Raw genomic sequence first — 25,598 nt, 5'->3', positions numbered from 1 at the left:
TAGATAGTTGAGAGGTAACTTAAAAATATAGGACTTTTATATTTAATTTTATATTTTATTTTAATTTTATATTTAAAATTAAGGAAAAACAGGAATTTTTTATTTAACTCTTAGATATGTATACATTGTCTTCTAGCAAATAATTTTATATAAATTTAAACAAACTATTGTGTGACGTAACTATTTTCTCTAAAAATTATCTGAAAGAATAAGATATTTTCAAATTATAATCAAGGATATTAAAAATACTCCTCTCTTATTGTCTATATCTAAGAGTTAAATATCAATGAAAGTCGACTGGTTTGGAGGGAACGAACTTTTCAATCAATCCAACACTTTAGAAATAAATTCTCACGTCGAGCAATCGTTCGGCATTTTCACTGAGAAATTCCATTACAACGTTCATTACAAGAGAAACATTTTAATAATTATAACCACCGTTGGCGTCGGTAGAGTGTTCCTTCTGCTTGGTGCTGATGTGGTGCTGAGTGGCGCTGACGCTACAGCCGGCGCACGTGGTGGCGGGTTTGAATTGTGTCGTTTGAACCTTTGCGTGATGAACAACTGGTTTCGTAATTATGGTCTCGGTCTTCAGCACCGGATTGTCGACCGCGATCGAATCGGTGTGAGTCGATGCCGGTACGTTAACGTTGTTGTTCGCTGGGGCTGAAGGCTGAGTCGCCGAGGGAAACAGCGATCCAGGGAAACTCGGCAGTTGGAAGTTTGGGAAGGGATTTGGGATGTTCTGGAAGGGATTTTGGAAGCCGTCGAATGCGTTCTGGAAGGGCAGGTTACCGACCACGTTTTGGAACGTCGTCTGGGCGTTCTCGAAGAAGCCCTCGATCGGATTGCTCGCCTTAATGGCGTCCACCGTGGTTACGTGCTGTACAACCGGCTGGTGCTGTACAACCGGCTGGTGCTGTACAATCGGCTGGTGCTGTACAATCGGCTGGTGTTGTACAACCGGAACGTTGCTTCTGACGTAATGGGGAACGGGATACGGCACCGCACGGGGCACTTCTACGGCGTAAGGACGATTCACAGTCACCGGAACAGGCTGGGCCACACGGACGTAGTAGGGTTTGGGTACTTCGACTGGGTGCGGAACGGGAACTGGGTACGATACGTGTTTGGTTACTGGTACCGGGTACGGTTGGGGTACTTGCACTTGAACGTTGTGGTCCACGGTCCTCACCGGTATGTTGCTGTACGAGGAATACGAGGGATACGAGGGATACGAGGAGTAGAAGTAGTTAGGGAAACTATTGATGGAAGAGGTGTAGGAAGGCAGGCTGCTTACGCTGTGGTGGTCTCCTGAAATAAAATGATATATATTATTTTTCATGAAGTATTGTTTTATCTGACGTAATTTTTATTATAATTAATAAGTTTAATAATAATAGGAATGTAAAATAAAATATTACAATATATAAAATTATTAGAAATTTATAATTTATAATAATTCATAACTTTGATATTTGTGATATTTCTGTGATAATTATTTACAATCTTTGGACACAATACTATTTTGAGTTTACTTTTAATTATTCTTATGATTTTTCAAGAAAAATTAATTGCAAACCATATTTTTTCTCAATTCTGTGAACACATTTTCAAAAAGATAATTATAAGAGATTAATTATAATGTGACAACATAATATATGTATATGCATATTATATATATATATATATATATATATATATATATATATCCTATATATATTATATATATAATTATTTACTGTTATCTCTAACACTGTAAAAATTTACAGTTTAATATATGTACATATATTAAACTGTAAATTTTTACAGTGTTAGAGATAACAGTAAATAATTGAAAATATTAGTTTTAAAAATTTTTATTTATATAATTAATCTATTTTTGAACATTTTTTTAAAATTATTTACTGTTATCTCTAACACTGTAAAAATTTACAGTTTACACAGGAAATAATAAAGAATTTTAAGAGCGTAAAGAGAAATATGCAAATTTCTGATGAAACATGAAGTGAGCCAATAGCATGAAAAATTAAAGAAACAGCCTCTCTAATTGTATAACACAATTAATATTCATGGCGAGCATACATTTGCATTTATTTTCGAAAGCAAAGCGAATTTAGACTGTGACAAATAACAAGTGTTTTCGTGTGTCATCGCGACATTCGTCAAGCATTAGAATATTTCTATATGGTTTCTATAAACGACCTCGACACACGAGAGGAAGATTCGACCGTCAGAATTTTGTGAAAACTTCCAAAATCTTATGTAATCCGACGTGAAGGCGTTCACACGCGATATTACAAGGGAAAGAGTTTTTAGATTCTTCAGCAAGAATCGTAAATCCTTGTCATCGTCGTCGTAAATTTTCGATAGGTCAACACTCACCTTGAGTCTCGATGGGTAGCGTTGTTGTCTTCACTTGCGGCACGTGGTGAACTTCGTGATGGACTTCAGGAACAGCCTTTTCCTGTACAGATTCGACTGGAGGATGCTCATAGACGGTCTAGAAAACATTTAAGTTACACGAAGTGTTTATTAATATGTGACAAAAATTTCTACAGTAGGCTAGTACAAAATTAAAAATCTTTTTTTTAACATTAGCATGATTTGAATTGAGCATTTAAGTAAATATTTAATAAGATAAATACAACCGGTGTTATTCATACATTATTAAAATATTTCCCGTTGAATAAATAATTATAAATTTAATTAATTATTGTACCTTCACCCCGGTTCTGTACGAAGTCTGTGGCTCAACAGGTTCCTCGTGCTGAAAGCAAAGAAATGCATAAACATACATGATGACTTTGAGTGAAGTTTATTCACTAAATATTATAATACTGCGACCTATTTGTAATTGTTTTATTTTTATCAATATATAATATTCCTTACGTCTTTTTATTTATTCTAACATTATACTACCTATTCGAACTACATTGAATTTTATCGGAATAGTGCCTACCTTAACGCCGTAAGAAGTGATAGGCGCTTCGACAGATGGTGCTTGATAATCGGCGTTCAAGTTGGTCTTTAATCAAACACGCAGTAAGAAAATATTCTGAACTAAGTTAAATACTAAATATTAAATTGTGCTTTGTAATATTAATTAATATTTTCTATATATTCTTGAACAAAATAATATATAAATTATAACACTAATTTGTAATATTATGCGCCTCGTATTAAATTTAAAATTTATTATACAATTATGCTTAGAATTCTAACAACATAATTAGATGTTTTAATAATCTTATTCTTGAACAAAAAGTAAGAAAAAAATTATATTTTTTACTTTGCATATATTACGTGCATTTTTTAGAAACGCGGGAAAGACTTTTAATTCTAGACATTCGATAACCCATCTTTATATAGTTCGAAATACTAATTTCGATTGATATATATTTGAGTAAAGAGCGAGATTGCAGGGATTGTGGGGATATAGTGATTATTTTGACAGATATTAATTGATGAAGAAAAGTGGAAATATTTTCTGCCAGTTAATTTATGAACTTGTAGAAAGTAATATTACGTGATCACGAAAGCATAATATGATTGATGTACCTGGACAACTGCACTCGATTTTTTTTCAACTCCTGGTTCGAGGGTGTTAAGCTGCACAATAATAAATCAAAGTCTAATTAGTATATAACTCGTTGTTGAATAATTAAATTTTATAAAATATATTTGTATGCACAAATTATGTTAAATTTAATGTAATAAATTAAAGAACAATTTTATGTTTAAAAGATTATCAATTTTATATCTTTATATATCTTTATATATTAAAAGATTATATCAATTATTGTTATACGTAAATTAAAAATTTTACTTTGAATAATTCGAATAATATAATATATAATACATACTTTTAATCTCCATAATTTTAATTAAAATTAAAAATAATGTCTTTTAATATATTATTTCTCCTAATGTTAATAACTTGAATATATTATTAAACAGCTTTTAAATCGAGGAAAAAGGTGGCAATACAAGCCAAGTATTTGAAACCAAATGTATTTAATTGAATCCATTTGAACGATTTCGACAAAATATTCTAATTGACAGATCAGATTACCTGAAGGTCGGGTATTCCGTAAGAGGTGGCTGGCACCTGGACGGCAGTATTTTTGTCGCTTGACGTAGCATAATCGGAGCCTAAGGGCTTGCCGGGATTATAGTTGGGCGGTCCATAGGACGTATGAGGTTGCGAGTGGCCTTCTGTCTCATCCGGAACTGTGATAGAACCTACGTAGCCGCCGGCGGCTTTCGAGATCTGTACTTCGTTGTCGTGGTCGTTATGATGATGATGATGATGATGATGATAGTCGGTTCCGTAGCGCGGATCGCCCGGCAAGATTTCCCTCTTCTGCTTATCAGCAGGCGCTGCTAGAGCTGCCGCGAAGCAGACCTGAAAATGTAGCATTTGGTGTATTAATCAAAAATATAATTTTAGAGCGAACAAATTTAGAAGATTCAAGAGGATACTTAATAAAAAAGAATTTCTTTCGAGACATTTACAAACTATTATTTAGATTTATTGCATCGCTTTTTACACGGCTGCGGACAAGCTGGACTGAATCATCATCCTTATTTATGTCGTCTTGACGCAATTTTGCATTGATCTTGGCAATTAAATTTGAATATTATGAAATTGTTACAGGATTCATGCATTTTAATGAATGACTTAATGCAAGAATTTATCGAATTAGTGTTGTTTGCGATGACTTCATCTATTTTTTAAAAAGTCACTGAATGCAAACAGGATGTGATAATAATAATTTATAGTTCGCGGCAGTTTGCTAATTTTTTATTAACCTTATTTTTAAAAAACTGCCTGATTTTTAAGAGAATATTTATATCGATATATAAAAACGAAATATTTTAGTGGAATAATAATTAATAATAATTACACGCGGTTAATTTATCAAACAATTGATGAAAAAGATAATTTTTTCTTTTAAAATCTCTTTCCAATAAACATATTTGATATATTATAAAAATTATTGCAATAATTAATTTTATTAGCATACACTAAAAATGATTATTGTCATTATTATACCCAGAATTCGAACTTCTTAAATAATAATTATTATCAAGCTAAGCCATTATAAATATTATTCTAAAAAGAACTTTTAATATGTTAGAACTATTACTGTATAATATATACGAAAGAAAAATTGGTTTGACTGCTATATCTTAAAATATTTTCTCAACTATTAGTCGAGTCACAGAATATGAAATTTCGACTCAACTAATTCACTTAATTGATCACAATGCACTGGTCATTGTCATTAATAAAACAAAATCACTTAAAAGGAAGACACCTTCAATCGCAATCGCGGGGTTGAGACGATATCGCAGAAGTAAGGCGGTCTCTTACCACGGACGTGATCAGAAGGAGCTTCATGTTAGCCGTGTGGTGTCAGGGCGATGAGTTGAGCATCTGCCCGGAGACATTTCGACCTTTTATACTCCGAAGTCCGTCTCTGGTCCTTCTCTCCTTTTCCTCACGAACGATCTTCCTTCGCGTGTCGCAATTCGGCGTGGCATTGGCAGAACTAGATTTTTTTAATTGACCGAATCAACTTCTCTCTCGCTCGCTGCTCCCCGAAATCATTGAATAGATGAGGAATGTCGGATATATTATGGTAATGATGACGATGGTGTTGTTGTCTACGAATCGACACCATATTCCATTATCCTCCATCCTTACAAGAAAGATTCTCATCCTTCAACGAGAACCTTCACTTTCGGCTGGAGCCGAATCTAGGTAAATGATGATAATGATTTATGCGAATGATTATCTCACGCCAATTCCACATTTCGCGGAATTTTGCAGGTCCATTGGCCTCTTGCTTCTTCCTGTATATTCTTTCTCTTCTCTTTCTTGAAATGCGATTTAAACTCGTACATCTCACTCGTCTTTATCGCCAGCAGAAGCGTGGGAGCCTTTTAAAGGATTCGATATCGAATAAACGGCGAATTTTTATAAGGTTTAATGGACCGTACTGCATCTCGATGGTGAGACAAGATTTGTGCAGCAATCCTTCGATCGGATACGTTGATGTATTTTTCTTGTATAGCCCGATTGGATGTTGCTACTCTCTTAACGGTAGTTAGTACATTTTATATAGACATTCTATATATCAGGTTAAGTGATTAGTTTGACATTGCTTTTATGCGTTAAAAAGCATTAATGAATCGACGTGATTAATGGTCTATTGAATAGCCGACTTTTGTGTCACTTTTGAATTTATATTCAAGTAAATAATAATTCATTTAACTACAAAAGATATAGAACTATATTTATTATAGATGTTCTAATTTATCACAGAATCTGTAATAACATTTTGTGATTTTAGAAAACATTCTATAATGGAATAAATTGATATGTCGCAACATACATGACTACTTACTATACTTTTTATCAAAGATTATATTTCTAATATATTGGCAAAATAATTATAATAATATATAACAATAGATATGCGTATGCATCTACATTTTTTTACTAATAATTATTAATAAATCTTACTCTTTCGAAGTAATAAAGAGAAAATAAAAAAAGTTGTTTTTTAATTTATTAATGTTGTATATTCTAATTTAATAATAATAATAATAATGATAAATATATTATTAATTAGTATATATTTATATATATAAAAAAGTTTCCAGAAACAGATAAAAAAGAGGCTTAAAAATGAAGAACGATTGATTATTTTCTTAATAAAATCCTGTTTCGAGAAGGAACCTGAAACTTGCAAATTCGTCAAAATGTCGCTGGAACAAGGCCATTGCTTATAAATCGGTTATTAGGTGGTGGTGACTTTTAAATTCTTTTGCAATATGCACTGTGAACTACACTCCTTTATATTTATCATGTAAACATATAAAAATAGCTTATTTATAATTATCAATATAAAAGAAATTATATATGTTTATTATTTATAGAAAATTTAATAATTCTATTCTCACATATTTTCATACATCGTAGATCAACAGGAATATTTAAAATAAAAATTCTCCATAATAATATAGTATTTCGTAACACATCTCCTTTTATATTCTCTAAATTATCTCTCTATTATAATAATTAAACATACTATTTATAATGAATATATTATGTTCCATTTTCCAAAACACAAATTTTATATTATTAATGTAATTTAATTTATTTATAAAATACAGCATACAATTATGCAAAAGGCTTCATAATTAAAAATAATCAAGAGAACGAAAAGTTTAAAATATTATTTTTAACTTTTTACCTCTTTGAGAGTTTCTCACTTTTATTTTGACCTACTTATTGAGATTGAAAGTAAGCGTGGAAGAAGAGCTTGAGAGTATTAACCTGTCGTAGTGATGTTTCGTGTTCAGAGCATGTCAAATGCTTATCAAACACGAAAAATCTATGTACGCAGATTCCGGATATATTTTGCATAAACCTGCCCGGAAGCAATTGATGGGTGGTCATAAGTAAAAATGAGATAGTATAAGATAACGAAAACATTAAAATTTCTGACGATCTCCCACTTTTTTTCTGTCTCTCTCTTGACATTAAATTTCCATGTTTCCCGATTCGAGAATACGAAAATAAGTTGCATAAAGTCCATTTTAGACTATATAAAATTTGTATAATAAAATTCAAGAGTTTATTTTCACAAACTATCTTATTGCCATTTTTTTACATATATAGACATTGTGTGTTATAAAGCCTTTCACAGCTTTTATAATTCTGTACGGTTTTTTTCATATAATTTTGTATAACATAAAAATACACATGTATAATATATTATAAATATATAAAAACAACATAACATTTGAAATTTTAATTATATTTAAGATTAATTTGAAATTAACTTAATTCAAGTCACAAGTAAGTGACGTTTTGCATGAATTTATTGTAAAATTTATATTTAAATACAGTAATTATACATCCATATTTGCTCGTGTTAAAGCTCGCCTTTTTCTACTATATTAATTAACTTAATTTAATTTATATTAAAATTTATTTATATCATCAATATATGTACAAATATAATAAGTCTACAAATAAGATTTTTTTATATTACACATACTTACGTTATATTTTAAATTTTAAATTAATAACATTAGAATTATTATTAAATTCTGTTCTCTAAAGAATTTGTGAGAAATTATGGATCGTATAAAACGGGTTTAATCTAAAAGCTGGAAAAATAAGAAAGCGTCTTATCAGGAAGATCATTCGGGAAGAATCGCAAGTGGGATGCATCTGCGAAGCAGAAATTCGTCACGCGCTAATCGATTATTCGGGGGAGAAATTGGGCGTTTTTATATAACGGATAATTATATTATTTTAAGCGTCGGAATATATATTTTTTTGTGATAAATATTCTCGCATAAAGACAATTCAGGCATAAATCGAATTGTTCAATCAATATTTTTCAATTCATCAAGCTTAGCAATAACAAACTACTCTTCTTTATATGCGTGTCCTTTTACATGACGGAAGTAAATATATGTTGTACCTACATTTTTCTTTATCAAAAAATTTATTTCTATTGTAACTTTTTATCTTTCATAATAAAATCAGAAATTTCACGCAAAGAATTTGAATTTAGCATTCTAATTTTTAAAGAAACTTACTAAAACATAATTTACTGATTTTTAATTGAGATCACGATTTATTTTTGAAGTAATAAAGATATTTATACAAAATAATTTACACACTTAAAAACTAATGAAAAAAAAAAAAAAAAAACAAAATGAAAATGAGGCAGTTAAGAATTGAATTCCAGCATACTTGCATAATATGCGTACAAATTAATACGGGACCAGGTCTTCTCATAGCCGAGGACAGATGTGGGTTCCTTATAGATTAGCCGAGTTACACCTTTTACGACCGAAGCTTGAATCGAACGTTGGATAGCACAACCTTGACGACAACGATCGACTTGTCTTGGCCGAAACTCGTGTAATATTTTGATCGCATCCGGTCAAACTCGTTCGTAAAAAAGAAGAAAATGTAAAAATTATAGTAAGTCTAACCGATTAATCTCAACTCCTCGAGAAGAGAGTTGCACAATTAAATTTATTTATTCAAAGCTTCTTAAAGTTATATCTTTCTAAAGTATATCTTATCATTCTCTTAAAAAATGGAGATTATGTCTTATAAAGTTGTAAAAATCTTATATAATAGCTAGAAATACTTTTATTTTTGTTTTTTATTTTATTTTTATTATTTTCCTTTTTTATGTTTAACCTTTTTATCTCTTTGTTTTTTCAAAAATGTGAATTCCGGACATTTTTTATAGAATAAATTCTTCAATTTATATTTTGATAAATAAAACAAAGAAAAATAGAACAAATGACATTTCAAATAAATAAATGTACGATAAATTAACAATTATACAAATTAGTAATAGTTTTTATTAATTATAATTAAACGTAGTAATATATTTAATAATTTTATAAATTAAAAAAATATAAAAATATTAACAAACAGAAGAACTATCTCTGCTTATGATTTTTTGATGTATCGAGAGGCAAACAATTAATGTAACAATAATCCCTGGTATTTCTAAGTATTTGTATATTTTAATGTAAACTGTTACATAATTGGTAACTTTGGACCGACGTGTCACACATACGTGTGAAAGTATCGAGAGGGATATGTAAATCGAGAAATCGCAATCAACCAGCACGGATCGGATCAACATAATGCATAATGAGGCCGCGAGAGAAGAAAACTGGGTTGTGCAAGGCGGGCACTTAGCGGGATACAACGAGACTTATCGTCAAGGGAACGTGAAGGCGATTATTTTTTTTAAAAGGCGACGTAAAACACGATGTAAGAGAGCGTCGGACGAAAATTTCATCGCTGGCTCTTTGTGAACAAAACAGGAGATTCGCGCGCGGACTTTCACTCTATTGAGTGCTTTTGTCTATGCACATCGTTCATGTGCATCGTGCAATGATGCGTTGATTTGAGAATTTGATATGACACGTTCGTGAAATACCGCAGACAAGAATTTACAACATTCCGTGCATTCTTCATCCTGCATTTATATTGCGGCGAGAGTGCGATTAATCACGCCAATAAATAGAGAATCAGAGGTAAATGATAAAATATTATTTTCATTGTCTCCGCATATAATTAATTAATGATTTAACGGTAATTAAAATAGATAATATCATATCTATTTGGATAATATCATATTATTTAAAAAAAATTTTATATAAATGTATATCGTTGTATACATGTTTCAATTTTTTAATATTAATTTAATAAAAAGTTTAAAAATAATGCATACTATTTGTATGTATTAATTATTATTATTTATCAAATTTTGTAAATTAACTTGTAGTAGCTACACTTACAAATTTTATAAAACAATGCAATACACAACATAATTAATTTTTTAATACAAGATTGATATATTTTTATTTATATTATATTAATTAATTATTATTAAATATATTTTTGATCAATAATTATAAAGATGGTGCCATCTATGTAGATAACATCGTAAACGTTCGATTGATTCCGCCTGTATATACATTTCTTGCGATACACTACTGTGCTAATATTGCATGCTATTAGGAGAAGAAATCTAAATTATAACTATAAAGTATTATATGAAGACAAAATATCAAAATTTATATAAATTTAAAGTATCTAAAAATTTCAAAACTAAAAAATATATTATAATTATTTTAAAAATTAAATCTCTTTATATTTTAATTTTATAAATATAATTTTTTTTATTTATACCTAAACCATCATAATATTCTTGAAATATAAAACTATATCTAACAGTTTCAAATTAATAAATAATTTTATGATTGTTATATATTATCGTTTTTTTAAATTCTATTAATATTTTATAATACTTGATAATCTTAGATAATTAGGTATTTATTTCCAAATAGTTTCAATAAAAAAAGACTTCTTAGCAAGTTCTTCTCTATATATAGTATTATTTGTAATTCTATCACCCCTTGGATAAACTATTATTTTAATTTTTTGATAATTAATTTATTTTAAAATGGTACTCGAGTGATAAAATACATTTTAAAAATAGAATAGAAACGTATTTATTTTGTCACAGTAATTCGACTTTAATAGAAATATTTTGATAATATTTCTACACAATATTACTTTTTAATTTTGCAAAATTTTAAAGAAATTATTAACTAAAGTATTTTAATTTAATAATTAATTTTAATTTAAACTTTGAATTTTATTTGGAACTTTAGGTTTACGATACTTAAATATGTAATTTGTGGTGCATGCAATTCAAGTTAGCGACCAGGAAAAATATTTTTTAATAAATAAGCTAAGCGTCATTAACTCTCTGAAATTTATTTTTTGATATAAAACTGGAACTTGCGGTTATGCAGTGAGAGCACCAATCAAATTGGAGATCATCGACCACACATGAATGTAAGATATCAGCTCTTAAATTAAAACGCCATCACGCGAGCACTTTATATTTCAACTTTGTGCTAATGCATTAGTTTCTGACTTATTTATTTAAACAATAATATATAACTTTCGCTAAATTTCTGCATGGTATTTATAAATTTCTGCTGTTGTGAAAGTTTTCAGAGTCGAGATGTTTTGCGCTTAAGTTTATTGATCTATATTTAACTTATGTGTGTATGTTAAATGGTTTGTAAAAATGGCACATTTATATGAATAATAAATATTTTTATTTTATTTATATAGAAAGCTTATATGATTAATACATATTTTTTTATTTTAATTCTAATTTAAATAACTGTGGTAATAAGAATATTATACATATTCTTACATAATAACATAATATTTTTTTAATATAGAAAAGTAAGATATATTTTTTATTATTAACATAAATATTTTTTATTTTTTTGTATCTTTAAACTTTATTGAAAAATTCAGTGTATATTTTTTTAGCTATTTACTATTGTTCAACTAACAATCGCTTTCGAGATTTCTGTAGCTTCAAGCGCGCTCTAACAATAAGTCAATTGAGATAGCGATGGTTTCGATTTGTACATTTTTAAACCTTTCTCTGGCTTTGCTGAAAAAGCAAATTACGTAAAAATGGGGCTTTGTTCTGCTTGAACTATAAGTTAAGTGAAGGTAGGAAGTGGTGCTTTATTGCACACGCTCACTTCCGCATTCGCCTACAAACTTAAACTCTGATCTTATCACAACTTAAATTCTCGAATAATCGTTTTTGAATTAATAATTTTTTCACGCAATTAAATAATATATAATACATATACAATATAAAATAAAATAATATACTTTTAATTCTTAAATTTTGATAATTTTTATAAATAATCAAATTTAATCATTAAATATTGTTTAATTATTAATTTATGTAAAGAGAGAGAGAAAGAAAATAGAGTAAAAATAATAAATTTTTAAAAATTTCTAAACTCTCTATCGTACGATTTTTTGTGAGATTGTAGAGTTAAGATTATAATGTACCAATTTAGTTTATAATAAGATCAAATTTAAGCGATAATTATGCGAAACTTGACAGAATGCAAAAAAACAAAAACTGAACAAAAGCAAAAGTAAAATTGTCTATACTGCCCTTTCTTTCTCCTCTCACTTTCAATGAAAGTCAGTAAATCTATTCGCCAAGAGGTTTAATAATAATCACATGTTAATTGAGAAATTGAAAACTAATAGCTGCAATTATTATTATTAGCTTTGTATATTATATATATAGATGTGTGCACGTTAGTGTTTGCTTTCATATCGCGTAAAAAAGTCGAAGATTTTTATTGATATTAATTGTAGTTAAAACTAGATTTTTCGAAATTATTTTTTTATATTAATATCTTTTTTAATTATTATAATAGAATATTAATTTTTAAACTAATATAGAAGTATGTATATGTGCTCCAAAATTCGCGAATTAGTTAGCTATCATTTTTTTTGCATGTTTCCAATTTTTGCCATCATGTAACTTTGTAATTAAATTTTAAATTAAAATTCTATTAAAATAACTCTACTTGAAATTAATTGAAGAATGGAGTTTTGTTAATATTTTATTTCCGCAAGGCTTGATTTTGCGAAAATCCCTTTATTTTCAATCGCTTATAACTCGAAAGTTATTTGTGCCTCGACATTTTTATTGAGAAAAAATCATCTTTAAATAACTTTAGGAATCTCTTATAAACTGGTGAATTACAAATTTTAGGACACTCTGTACATATAATATTATTGAATATAAATAAAAATGATTAAATTAATATAATTAAATAATTTTATAATAATAAAGTACTAAATTATTAGAACTAAATAAATCATAAAAAAGATAATAATAATCACTAAAAATGCTATAAGACTTTAAGACTTATGTTTATAAACCGAAGGTAAAAAATAAATAAAATCAAATAAAAAGTCATTAGAAAATACATATTAAACAAATGAATAAAATAAGTTTTGTATAAAGAAACCGGAAGATATGCTAAAACTATGGATTCTTTTCGAGATTATCCTATCGTTATAAAGATATTAAGTGAATATATTGTCGTCACGATTGGTTGATAATGAACTTGCGCATTCTCTTGCGGAACAAATGCATTCTTACGCATCTACAGTGAACGTCGAACTGGAACAAAGTGATCAAGCAGATTGCAGGTCCTCTTACTTTGTTGCTGCTTTGTAATCGCCGCCTTTCAATAGCCCTTTCACTCTCTTCTTCGCATCACACACACGTTTCGTTTTTCGATTGCATCCGCACATTATTTATGTATAATATCGGAAATTAAAATAAGTTATATCTCAAAATTACTACTTGGTTGCTGGTGGTCCCTCGTCTTCTCATGCCTTTAAATTTATTCAACAAAAAAACTACGCGATTACTTATAAATTAATCTTAAAGAAATTAGCTAATAAATTTTCTATATTTTCTGAATATTTTCTTATAATATGTATATAATTATTATAAGAATTTATCTGCTTTTAATTTTCATTTATATTAAATTTATAATATAATATATTAGTTAATATATTATAATAATTAAAAATTTTTATTTATTAATTATTACAGATTAGAAATATATAAGAGTATCTTTAAATTCATCTAGTTCAAGATACCTATTATTGGTTTTTCTTTTTTGCTAATAAGATGTACTTCTTCGTGATTGCGTGTCTGTCAATCTTCAACTCGTGTTGAAGAGAGAAAAAAAATGCACATATATACAGACACTTTTTACCTCTGTCTTTTCTTTCCATTATGAGTATCGGGTTCCCTGCGGGTTATTGAACCAGCTTAAGTCGTGCGAGAGGACTATTCACAAAAAACGGAGAAGATGGAGAGAGACGAGATTGAAGGCGAAAGAGATCGGCCGGTCGAAAAGAGAGCGAGCAAGTGCTTTCTTCGTGAACTAACCCACCGTGGTGAAGGTCCTCGTGTATAAGCCACTCTATAGACGATCCTATAATAGTCAGTGCGGCTCGACCAATTTTCAAACATCATCGAGAACCACAGAGATGACAATCGCATTACGAGCTGTAAGTTTCTTCAAATGCGGGAAATTTCAAGATTAAGGAAATATTTCAAGACCACAAGACCATGATTTCTTTTGGAACAAAATTACTTTGTGACAAACGTGTGCTCGATCGAGTGTTATCAAGGTCTCTCGCAACTTGAGATTACACGAATGATATTACTCTGAGATTGTTTTGTCGGAGAAACTTGGATTTATGGTGTGAAAATATATGGAAATAATGACATATGAATTGTGATTAAAATTTATCTTGATGAGTTATGATTAGATACTAAATATTAATACAATTTGTGGAATTTAGAAACAAATGATTGATTGAAGTTATTTAGAAAAATTTGTTGCTAAGATTTAATTATTTAAAGAAAATAAATATTTGTTCTTAATTAATTTTAAATATTTAAAATAGTATTATATTATTATAGTTTATAAAGTCCGAATATTAAGAATTGAAAAAATTTATTATAATTAAATTAAATTTGATAAAATAATATGTTATTAATTTAGTTTATCTCTCTTTTTCTTTCTTATTTATTATATATATATATATATATATATGTATTTATTTATTCAAACAACATAAAAATTAACATTAAATTCTTTAAAAGTTGGGATATATATAGTATTATTATAACTCTTATTACATCTTCTATTATTTATTCAAGTTGTAAAAAAAGAAATAATTATTAATTGAACGAGAATTTTGATTAGAATTTAATATTGATTTAAATTTTGAATTAAATTGTTTTTGCTAGTAATAGCAGTCGTTTCACATATAGATGTGTCAAAATGTTTATTTTTCAAGTTCGTTACGCTCTTACGATATGTTGCATCTTTGCAGTTTTTATTCGTGCTGGCGACAGCAGCGGTCACGGCTGGGCCCTTGCTTTACGAAGGCCACGGTCTTGGACCAGATGAGCCCAAGCTCATCTCGCAATCGGTACATCTGCGCGAAGTGCCAACCAAGGTGATCAAGGTCACCAAGACTGTAGCTATCAAGGTCCCCGTGCCGTATCCCGTTAAGGTGAGTATAGTTTTCGGGAAAACGACAACTCGACAATTATTCATTATTATTAAATATTTTATTAGAATTAAATATAAAAATTATTTTATATGTAAATATATTCAATATATCAATAATAAAATCTTATTAATAATTTTAAATTTATTATCAATCATTATATATATAATTAATAATTAATATGTAGCACCTTACAAGTCTTTCTTAACAAGAGTTCAATTCCGTGATATATTTCGCAAAATTAAACATAGAAATTATTATATACCTATATTATTTAAATGCAGATGTTTATAAATAATGACATATAAATATAAATTTTACAAACCTATATTTATTTTCATTCCGGCATTAAGATTATTCACAGATAATAATAAGAGTACATATACGTGATAATTTTTATTATCGGGAGGAAAAAGAAGGATCGCGAGGTACTTTGCATTTTTTGATTAATCTCAATGCATAAATGCAAATAGACGCGTTTATCTTTCGCATAAATGATAGGTTGCAGTCTCTTCCTTCGTTCTTTAGGTGCCTCATCACATCCCGTTTCCAGTGCCTGTGAAACATCCCGTGGCGGTTCCGGTACCGCAGATAGTGAAAGTACCACAACATGTGCCGATACCGGTGGAGAAGCCGGTTCCGGTGGAACTGCATCAGCAGGTATTAATAAAGGAATCTTTTAATAATTTTATTTTTCAGAAATTAAAAACACCTCAGGCGACTACTACACGACTCGCTGAGTTAATTATATATTTCGGTTAAATTTAATATTTCCATATTAATATCCCCGGAGAAGTCCTCGGAAATGTGTAAAGTTCTGCGGAATTGAATTTTTAAATTATTTTATCATATTTGTGCCGTGAAAATTACGGCTTTTTACGCACATAACAAGAAACAAGAGAAATCGGCGATGATAATTATTACTCTCTGACACTGCAATTTCAATAAACACACTGGAAAAAAAATTTTGTTGGATTAACAAAAATTCTGTTCGAAAATGGACGAAACGGAATTACTGGTTGAATCTACCAGAATTCCTTTTAATGCAACAAGCATCTACCAGAATTCCTTTTAATGCAACAAGCATCTTGTTTGTACAACAAATCAGTTTATTGGTGCAAACAAGATATTTGTTGTATTAAAAGGAATTCTGGTAGATTCAACCAGAATTCCGTTTCGTCCATTTTCGAACAGAATTTTTGTTAATCCAACAAATTTTTTTTTCAGTGCAGTAACGCGTGTATTTTAAATGCCGCTCTTTTAGTGTTCCCGAGGAAAAAAAGTAATTGATTTTAGAATTACGAGTAAAAACTGACTTAATTTTGAATTTAGGTGCCGTTCCTAGTTTCTAAACCGGTACCCGTGCCACATCCGGTCCCGGTGCCGCATCCGGTTGCTCTGACCAAGCCAATCTTCATCGCGGTGCCTAAGGTGATCACGATCTCGCAATCAATTCACAAGGATGAGGATGTCGGAGCTGATGCTGAAGATCATGTCGACGATCATGCCAACCACGAAACAGTCAACTATAGCTCCTATGCTGCCAATGTTCAAGGTCGCAGGGTGCACCACGATCAGCAAAACGGCAATCAAGCCCATTTTCAGCCTTCCCAGCCCGACTACTCGCCGGCGAATCATTAACTTTCGAAATGCGACAGCTCGGCTGATTGTGGCGGTATGGGTCTCTGTTGAAAGGCTGAAAGGAAAAGTACATACATCAAGAAACAAATCATTGCATATGATACGCGCGAACTGATCACTTTAAAAGCGCTTTAAGCCAGATGTGTTTCAGTTAAGGAAAAAAAGTACGAATACTTAAGATACTTAATAATGATGGTTTCTTTTATAAAAACCTAATTTATTTTATTTTCAAAAGAAATGATCAGATACGAAGCGTTTTTTAAAGGTATGACGAAAAGAGGAGCGCCACTTTAATCAACTTTATTTGAAACAAAAGAGCGATAAAGAAGTTGACAAGAAATTTATATTACTCTTAAATGTGTGCACGGATTTACATATATATAAATATTAATTAATTAATTTAAATATTAATACAATTCCGATTATAATCTTAATGTAAAAAATTTTGAATTTTTAGATTTGTTTTTTACGGAACAATTGAGAAATGTGACGTTAAAATATTTATATTTAGATGTAATTTGTTAATTATAAATGACTAATGCTAATGGTGACTATATTTGGCAGTAATTTCTGCAACACATAGAAAGTTTTTAAAATCATAATTTGTAGAGTCATAAAGCGTTCTTGAAAACTTTGCGACTGATTCTTTGTTAAACTTAACTTTTTTATTACATATTCAATGGTCGAATTAAAGGATAATGAGAATAGTTCCAGAAACACAAATGTTCGCGAATTTTAAACTCTTTGAATTGTAATGTTTTTAGTTGGCTTTAGAAGAAAGAGAGGAAAAAACGGTGTAAGAAGAGAAAAATGTAATAACTTCTTCTTTTATATTCTATATTCTTTTATATTATATTGTAGATTTTCTTCTTTTATACTATTATTTCTATCAGAGTTGCTAATTACATAATTAAAATACCTTCGATCATTAAGAATGAAATTGAGCTTGTATATTTTTATATATAGACTTTCTTTGATAGATTTTTTGTTTGAAAATGTTGAGTTTTTGTTTTTATTATGTATTGTTTTAAATCTTCGATGTTATATAAAATTCCAATGAATAATGTAGTATTTTATTTGTTAATAAAACATTTACTACATATTATAACAACTGTCTCATATTCTATGCTTTTTGTTCATTTTTCTATTTGTCATTCACAAAGTATCCTAACTATAGCTGTAAATATCGAATTGCGACATCTTCTATCGGACAGATTGAAGTAACAAAGCATTATATGAGACTTGGACTTACCTAACGGGACTGCTTACGATATATATACGCGTTACATTTCATGCGCGGTATGCGTTCTGCATGTAAATTCCATTAATCGTGTGTTTAATGTGTCCCCGTTCTCCATTTAATGGACATTTCACCATCGCTGCCGTGTTCATGCAACACGCCTCTCATAATGCGACCTTAAAAATTTCCCTTTCGTGCACGCGGATTTCGATTTCATTTCACGTTCTCTCGTGACCCGCAAGAAATTAGCTATCCAAAAATTACTCTCTAATTTGTCTGTCAAGCGCGTCGTCAATTAATTATCGCCTTGACAGATCGACTGTCTTATATAAAGTTACACATGTTATTCAATATAATATATTTTTAAGTAGGCAATATACACATGTATTTTTGTATAATAAAAGCTATATGTATATATTGATTTTATTACATAAAAATATGTAATAATAAAATATAAAAAATCTTTAATTCTCCTTTTTTAAAGAAGTATTATTTGCATCACGGGATGAAACAATGAATATTTTTCATAACTTTTAATTGAAAAGAAATATTATTATTGCAACAAATAGTAGAAGGAAATGAAAATACACTATTTTTTCGTAGGAAAAAATTTATTTCAGCATAATGAAGTTGTAGATAGAAACATATTCCTAAATATGAGTCACACTGCTGATCGAAATTCCACTCGACCGCATTCTCTCGCGAAAATGTCTTTTTTTTGTTTTTCTATTAAAACCCAGAGGACGCTCTTTTTTTCTGTCTCTAAGACACTCGATCTTTCTCTCTATCACAAAAAATGCCCAAAAAATCCCATAAAATCTGTTAAAAAATGAGATGAATGTATTCACTTTTTAGCTGCACTGTGTCGACTCTCTCGACGATGAAAAATCTATATTAACGTACATTAATACACGCGTATCTCTCTTCGAAGGGTGTTTTTCCGTCATCGAACTTGACGGTTCACTGGAAGAATCCGCGCGACTTTCCGGTTGTTGATGTTGAAGAGCGTCGCTCGGGAGGAGCTTCACGAGGATCGTCGTTTTACCAGGAGGAGGAATAACCGCCGTAGTATCCCAGACCGGAGTTCAGGATCGGTTTCGAGTAGATGAGCGGCTGGGTGGCGACCGGGACCGGCACGTGCTTGATGACAGGAACGGCGTAGGGCTGCGGCACCTTGACAGCGTACGGAGCTGGAACCGGGACTTTAACGGGAACGCTGTAGGGAACGGCCACAGGGCGGTCTACCGGGACGGGAACGTGTTTGGTGACCTCGACTGGGTATGGCTTGGGCACGTGGACTGGGTACGGACGGTCGACTGGCACTGCGTAGGGCACCTAGGTACAAAGAGACAAGAGTTATAGATCATCCGCAAATTTTCTGATAAGATAGGATTTGATTTTTTAACTTATCAAGTATAGATAATTGCTTCGTTCATTCATTCATTTATTCTGGTCTTATTATGTAGATAGGGACAATAAATTATTTATTACAGATTATGAATTTTTCATTAAATGTGATTATAGATTGAATTTTGTTGAAGATAGCGTGGATGATATCTGGATCAAGGTGTGATTACTATTAGATAATAACACATGCGACGTGGGCCATGAATGCATAACGAAGACCTTGTGCTAATCACGCTCTACTTGTTATAAAATATTTTTCTTTGCACGACTAACTTTGTTTATTTATCTGTCGAGGATATGTTTCGAAAGTTTCTCTAGATTATTATATAGTTTGTGCAGATCTATGTGTAGCATGTGTCACTTTGATTAAAAAGAAATTTCTCCAGAGATAGTTCTTATAACAAAAATTCAACATGCGTTTTAATGCAACAATGTTAAAGAGAACATATTTATAAATCAAAAACAATGTATTTATGGAATTATTTTGGAAAAGAGATACACAAGTACTTTCAAGTAAACTCAAGTCGCGAGTCATGAGTACTTATTACTTTTATGAATACTTTTATGAGTACTTGGGAGAAATTTTATAAATATTATAAATATTTAGGAGAAATTTTATAAATACTTTTATGAGTACTCTTGAGAGAAACTTTATAAATACTTTTATGAGTACTTGGGAGAAACTTTATCAATACTTTTACGAGTACTTGGAAGAAGTTTTATCAATACTTTTATGAGTACATGGAAGAAATTTTATAAATACTTTTATGAGTACTCGGGAAAAAATAAATACTTTTATGAGTACTTAGGAGAAATTTTATAAATACTTTTATGAGTACTCGGGAAAAAATAAATACTTTTATGAGTACTTAGGAGAAATTTTATAAATACTTTTATGAGTACTTTTGTGAATACCTATATTCACAAGAAATTTTATAAATACTTTCATGAATATTTGTTTTATATTAAAGTTTGAATACTATTTGTATAAAATTCGATTCTTTGCAATATATATGTAATAACAATGCAAAATTTTAAAAACTGAATTGTTTAATTGCGAAAAGCCACTATCTATTTACTTCGGGAGCAACTTTTTGTCGATTTATTAATTTAAAAAATAGATGTGGATGAAAAAACGAAGCCATACTTAGTTCTCTAACGAGTCATTTGTTAATTACTTGGCTTTCATCTAACGCGCTTTCCAATAAACCAACTCTCAGAGACTTTTTTTCGAAGAGGAGCCGGCTCGAAGTGTCTCGCCGACGAGTTTTCACACGCTTTATACGCGAGAATACTTGAACGAGAATCGGTACCTTAACGGGGACCGGAACGTGCTTCTCGACGGGTACGGCGACCGGTTGGGGCACAGGTACGGCGACCTCCTTCGTCAAGATGCTGGTGGTGTGGATGCTGGGGCTGCTCAAGCCGATCGGAAGTGACGAGTACGCGCTGAGTCCGTCGATGCCGTAGCCTGAATAGCCGAGGTCACCGATACCGTAGCCATAACCCAGGCTTCCGTACAGGCCTCGCTTATCTTTCTTCACGTCTTTATCCAGAGGTTTCTTTATATCGTCGCTCTTTCTCTCTTCGGCGAGGGCGAGCACCACGAGGGCGCAGAGGATCACCAGCTGCAAAAGTCAGAGTAGCATACATTTAGATTCTGTATCATTTCATTTTATTCTGTATACATAATGCATGCTAGTGTATTCCTTTTCGTAATTTAATTGTCCGAAAAAATTATAATATATATGTTAGTTTTATTTATCGTAATTCAATTCGAATAATAAAAATGAAAGATAAAACAGTTATCGCACATTTAGTTTATTTAACTAAATTATTTATAAAAAAATAACTAATAATTGAAAGGCTAATACGATGTATGGATGGAAACCAAATAAATTAAAATTTTTGATTAGAAACTATGTGGTATACGTTTCTGCACATACTTGTGCTTCTTCAGCTACTATATATTTAAATCTTACATCAATAAACCAATCTACAAAATAAAAACCCTAATTAATTATAAGTCGATTTAATCATTAAAAAAAATTTTTAAATTTATGTAATCTCACCATCACTAGATCAAGGTAATTAAATAAAGGAATTATTAATATTTCCACTCAGGGAATTGCGAAGTTCCCTGATTATTCGAGATTCCCATGTTAACAGAACAATCGTTTAATAATAACTGACTATCTCAAGCCGGCGAAAAAGATGAGTTTACATGTATCATAAGCATGAAACATTTCCAAATTTAAATTTTAGTAAAATTCTCAAGCAACGGAAAATACATTTTATTCAAAGAGTAAATTATTTATTATTTTTATCCTTTTATTATTTGTTATTTTTATCCTTTTATTATTATTATTATTATTATTATTATTAAAAAGGAAGTAAATAAACTGTTGAACATCTGTTTAATATATTAAATAAAGAAAAAAATAATTAATCGATTGAACAAAAATATAAAACAAATATGTATTATACATATTTTTATTATTACTCATCTTATTGAATTAATTTAATTTACGTTTTTCGATCACACATTTCACCCTCGCGCACTATCGATCTTTCTTCGATTCCGTTTAAGATATTCTCGATATAATTCTTTTTAGATTCTTCGATTATAGTACTCTCGAAGAAAGCGATTTTGACAAAAGAACTCTCGGATCCGATCATACCTTATTCATGATGCTGCGCGAGTTTCGGACGCGATTCGTCGTGTTTGCGACTGATGACTACGATGAAGATTCCCGTGCTTTTATACGATGAACCCTGAAGGAGAGACGGCAAGAAGGGAGCGAGGTGGGCAACCGGGCCTGCCGCCGAAACGCGGTTAGGTAAAAGAAACCGAAACCGGGCCTCGCGCGCGCGAGTAGGGGATCGCCGAAAAACTCGCGCTCGCGCGACTCTTCTCGCCGCTCGCAGGCAAGTCTTGCGCAAATGCACCACCTCGCACGCGTCGAAATTCATTAAGTCTGCTTTACACGGTTTATTACGGGAAACTGTATAAAATCGCATAAAATTTTACGCCTCTCTCTGGTGTACAGAGAATATTTTATCATATCTTTTTATACGTAATTTTATACGTTGACATTACATTACATGTGTATAACAAAGATAAAATTATGAAATATTATAAATTGATAAATCTCTCTCTCTCTATCTCTGTTAAATTTAAAAATATATACAAATTATAATATAGAGTATTTTAAAAAATATTTTTATATTTCTACATATCTTCTATATATGTATCTTCTGTAATTTTTATATATGCATCAAATTGCAGTTAATGAGTTATAGGAAAATTTTTGTCATTTTAATTAACAAATTTAGTTTATAATTATTTATTATTAGATCTAAATGTATAAATAAATCTACTAATCATGTCTCAATATGTTTGTCATTAACATTAAAATTACCATTTTTAAGTCTTATAAATCAATATTATTCACACATCTTAATTGATGATGCAGCATCATAATCATAAGTTTTTACCAGAATTTTATTATCTTCAGCCGCCGTTTTCTTCTGATTAAAAAACAAAAGCAAGAAATGTCAAAAATATTCTTTTTAGAAAGCTCCATTTTTACGATGGTATAAATACAGTTTTTATTGCGTTTATTCTTAGTAAAGGATTCAATCTTGAATTGATGTTAAAACTTTAAGAAATAATAGCTGTAATTTAAATTTCTTTGGAAAAATTGACATTCGCACCTTTTCTTACAAAACATTTAAAGTCCTCAAAACTCTTAAAACTAAATCACACACCTATCTGATATTATATATTAAAAGTTAGTTTTCAAATTAAATTATATAGTTTTCAAATTAAAAGACTTACTAAAAATGCTCTTGCTTTATAAATGCGTTGATCTCGGGTGTTAGCATATAACTTGACTCCGTATATTTTTATTATAATGACAGTGATGAATAATTTATTGTTAATTTCTACTAATCTTTTAATTTTTAATTGATGCGCTGAAGAAGGTTGAAAAAGACAATCGAAATGTACGAATTTACTTCTGTATAATATTTAATAATTTATGTTATAAATCTTTTCACAAATATAATTCTAGTATAGAACTTAATTAGCTCTTATTGCCTTTTTATTTGTAGATTAAAATTTTCTAAAGAGCTGTTACAAATTATATTACAAAACTTACGTTTTTAAATTTCTTATACATAGATATAAAATTAAATTCTCTATAAGTATATTTCGAATTGTACGTTGCGAATATATGTAAAGCGTAAAATGGCTTTTATACAATATGGCATGAGGCCAAAATAATGATCCAATCTTTATGGATCTTTGTTTCACGATTGCGATCGCATACATCGAGTGTTCTCTCAATCATCTGCGGTTGCGCAATTCTGTGTTTACCCGGTCTTATAATTGAAAATCTGCGAATGAAATAAATAATGAGCTTAGCTCTCCTTCTTTCTCTCTCTATCTTGACCAATCATTGGTAATAAAGTTTGCAAGTGAAATCATGTTGTTAAATTATGTGATATTAAATCGGATTTTTTTGCGTACAAAGATATATCTGATATATGATATTATAATAATTATTATTTTTTCAATCTTTTTATTTACTTTGTATTAAAATGTTTTAGTATTTTTTTCTTGCTATAATAATTTTTCTCATATTTTTTACGGTTTATGAGTTTATTATTTTATTGTTAATAAAATAAAATTAATTTTTTTACTAACAATTTCAGTAACTCATTAAAACATTTTATTTATAAATATACAATAAGATATATATATATATATATATATGTATATATATATATAATTTTTCATTATAATTACATATATGTATAATGCTTATACATTTATAATTAATTATTATTTGATTTTATTTTTTTCAATAATTTCTTTTATTGTATAATATTTTATTAATTATTACGTATGTATTAAAATAAAAAGACAGAACAGATTGTGTGTACTTCTTAAAAGACTCTTAATTCAAATTATTTAATTACTTGACAGAAATGCCACAACAATATTGAGCGCATCGCGTAATATTACGTCTGGATTCCTCGCGTTCATAAATCATTGCATCGTTTATTATCACGTAACAAGACCATGTTTCATTTTCTTCTTGAAGTCGGTAAAAAAAGACGACAGGTGTACGATACGCGTTTGATCAGATCTCATAAATTTAAAAAAAATTACTCGGATAAAAGGGTTGATAAGAATCGATTTTGCGGTGTTTTTGTACTCGATAAATTCGATAAACTTGATAAACAAATATATAAAGAGAATTGAAAATTATATAAAATAGAATTGTATTATAAGATTATACTAATATGTGTATATAGAATTATATGGAGAAAGAGAAAAAATATATAAAAATATATATATATCTTTTGCAAAGATGCTATGGAATAAAGAAATTGCTGCAAATTGTTGCAAGGAAAATAGAACATATATAGAATAATAAAAAAATTATAAGATTTAAAACACACAGATAAAATATACAAAAGACAGTATAAAGAGAAATTAATCAATCATTTTTTATAATACTTTTTATAAGTAAGCTTAGTTGCAAGCGACAACTATAAATATTCTTGTAGAATATATTATGACCTGAATATTTAGATGAATTTCGAAACCATGTAAGATACACGACCGTGAAATAATTTTCATGTTCACGGAAAAAAAAAAAAAACTGAAATTTATTCGACATCTATTCTGTATAATCACGATTGCATTTCTCGTGCAAAATTGGACGACCTTCATCACTTATATCCTTTGTTTCGTATGTTTTCGAGAGATACTTATGAAAC

At 29.7% G+C, this 25,598-nt stretch overlaps 3 protein-coding genes across 4 annotated transcripts; 1 reads left to right on the top strand and 2 right to left on the bottom strand.

Annotated features, from left to right (window-relative positions):
• Positions 1-344: 344 nt before the first annotated feature.
• LOC114936289 (uncharacterized) lies at positions 345-5,443 on the bottom strand. 2 transcript variants are annotated; one of them, XM_029309447.2, is made up of 7 exons: positions 5,381-5,443; positions 4,076-4,408; positions 3,562-3,612; positions 2,963-3,028; positions 2,723-2,770; positions 2,386-2,503; positions 345-1,314 (listed from the first exon to the last, which is right to left on the bottom strand). In XM_029309447.2, exons 1-7 carry the CDS (start codon positions 5,405-5,407, stop codon positions 422-424), a joined length of 1,536 nt encoding a protein of 511 aa, XP_029165280.1. In that variant the 5' UTR covers positions 5,408-5,443; the 3' UTR covers positions 345-421. The 2 variants fall into 2 exon arrangements, with proteins under 2 accessions (XP_029165280.1, XP_029165281.1); XM_029309448.2 differs by lacking the exon at positions 2,963-3,028.
• A 9,006-nt stretch (positions 5,444-14,449) lies between these two features.
• On the top strand, positions 14,450-18,131 carry LOC114936290 (uncharacterized). The gene is made up of 4 exons (XM_029309449.2): positions 14,450-14,503; positions 15,338-15,520; positions 16,046-16,177; positions 16,850-18,131. The coding sequence occupies exons 1-4, from the start codon at positions 14,483-14,485 to the stop codon at positions 17,156-17,158; spliced, it is 645 nt and encodes a 214-aa protein (XP_029165282.1). The 5' UTR covers positions 14,450-14,482; the 3' UTR covers positions 17,159-18,131.
• An 851-nt stretch (positions 18,132-18,982) lies between these two features.
• LOC114936291 (uncharacterized) lies at positions 18,983-22,536 on the bottom strand. The gene is made up of 3 exons (XM_029309450.2): positions 22,487-22,536; positions 21,119-21,433; positions 18,983-19,733 (listed from the first exon to the last, which is right to left on the bottom strand). Exons 1-3 carry the CDS (start codon positions 22,493-22,495, stop codon positions 19,440-19,442), a joined length of 618 nt encoding a protein of 205 aa, XP_029165283.1. The 5' UTR covers positions 22,496-22,536; the 3' UTR covers positions 18,983-19,439.
• Positions 22,537-25,598: the final 3,062 nt, after the last annotated feature.

Source organism: Nylanderia fulva, unplaced genomic scaffold (genome assembly GCF_048542155.1).
Source record: "Nylanderia fulva isolate GAGA-0341 unplaced genomic scaffold, ASM4854215v1 Scaffold4, whole genome shotgun sequence".
Taxonomy (NCBI): Eukaryota; Metazoa; Arthropoda; class Insecta; order Hymenoptera; family Formicidae; genus Nylanderia; species Nylanderia fulva.
The sequence above is the reverse complement of the archived record's forward strand: the minus strand, read 5'-3'. Positions and strand labels throughout refer to the sequence as shown.

Excerpts from the sequence above, each read along its gene's own strand:
- LOC114936289 (XM_029309447.2), bottom strand. The coding sequence starts at position 5,407 with ATGAAGCTCCTTCTGATCACGTCCGTG. Across the intron at positions 2,771-2,962 it reads TCACTTCTTACGGCGTTAAG|CACGAGGAACCTGTTGAGCC; the intron begins GTAGGCACTATT and ends CTTTGCTTTCAG. Across the intron at positions 2,504-2,722 it reads CGTACAGAACCGGGGTGAAG|ACCGTCTATGAGCATCCTCC; the intron begins GTACAATAATTA and ends AATGTTTTCTAG.
- LOC114936290 (XM_029309449.2), top strand. The coding sequence starts at position 14,483 with ATGACAATCGCATTACGAGCT. Across the intron at positions 14,504-15,337 it reads TGACAATCGCATTACGAGCT|TTTTTATTCGTGCTGGCGAC; the intron begins GTAAGTTTCTTC and ends GCATCTTTGCAG. Across the intron at positions 15,521-16,045 it reads CCGTGCCGTATCCCGTTAAG|GTGCCTCATCACATCCCGTT; the intron begins GTGAGTATAGTT and ends TTCGTTCTTTAG.
- LOC114936291 (XM_029309450.2), bottom strand. Across the intron at positions 19,734-21,118 it reads ACGTTCCGGTCCCCGTTAAG|GTGCCCTACGCAGTGCCAGT; the intron begins GTACCGATTCTC and ends CTTTGTACCTAG.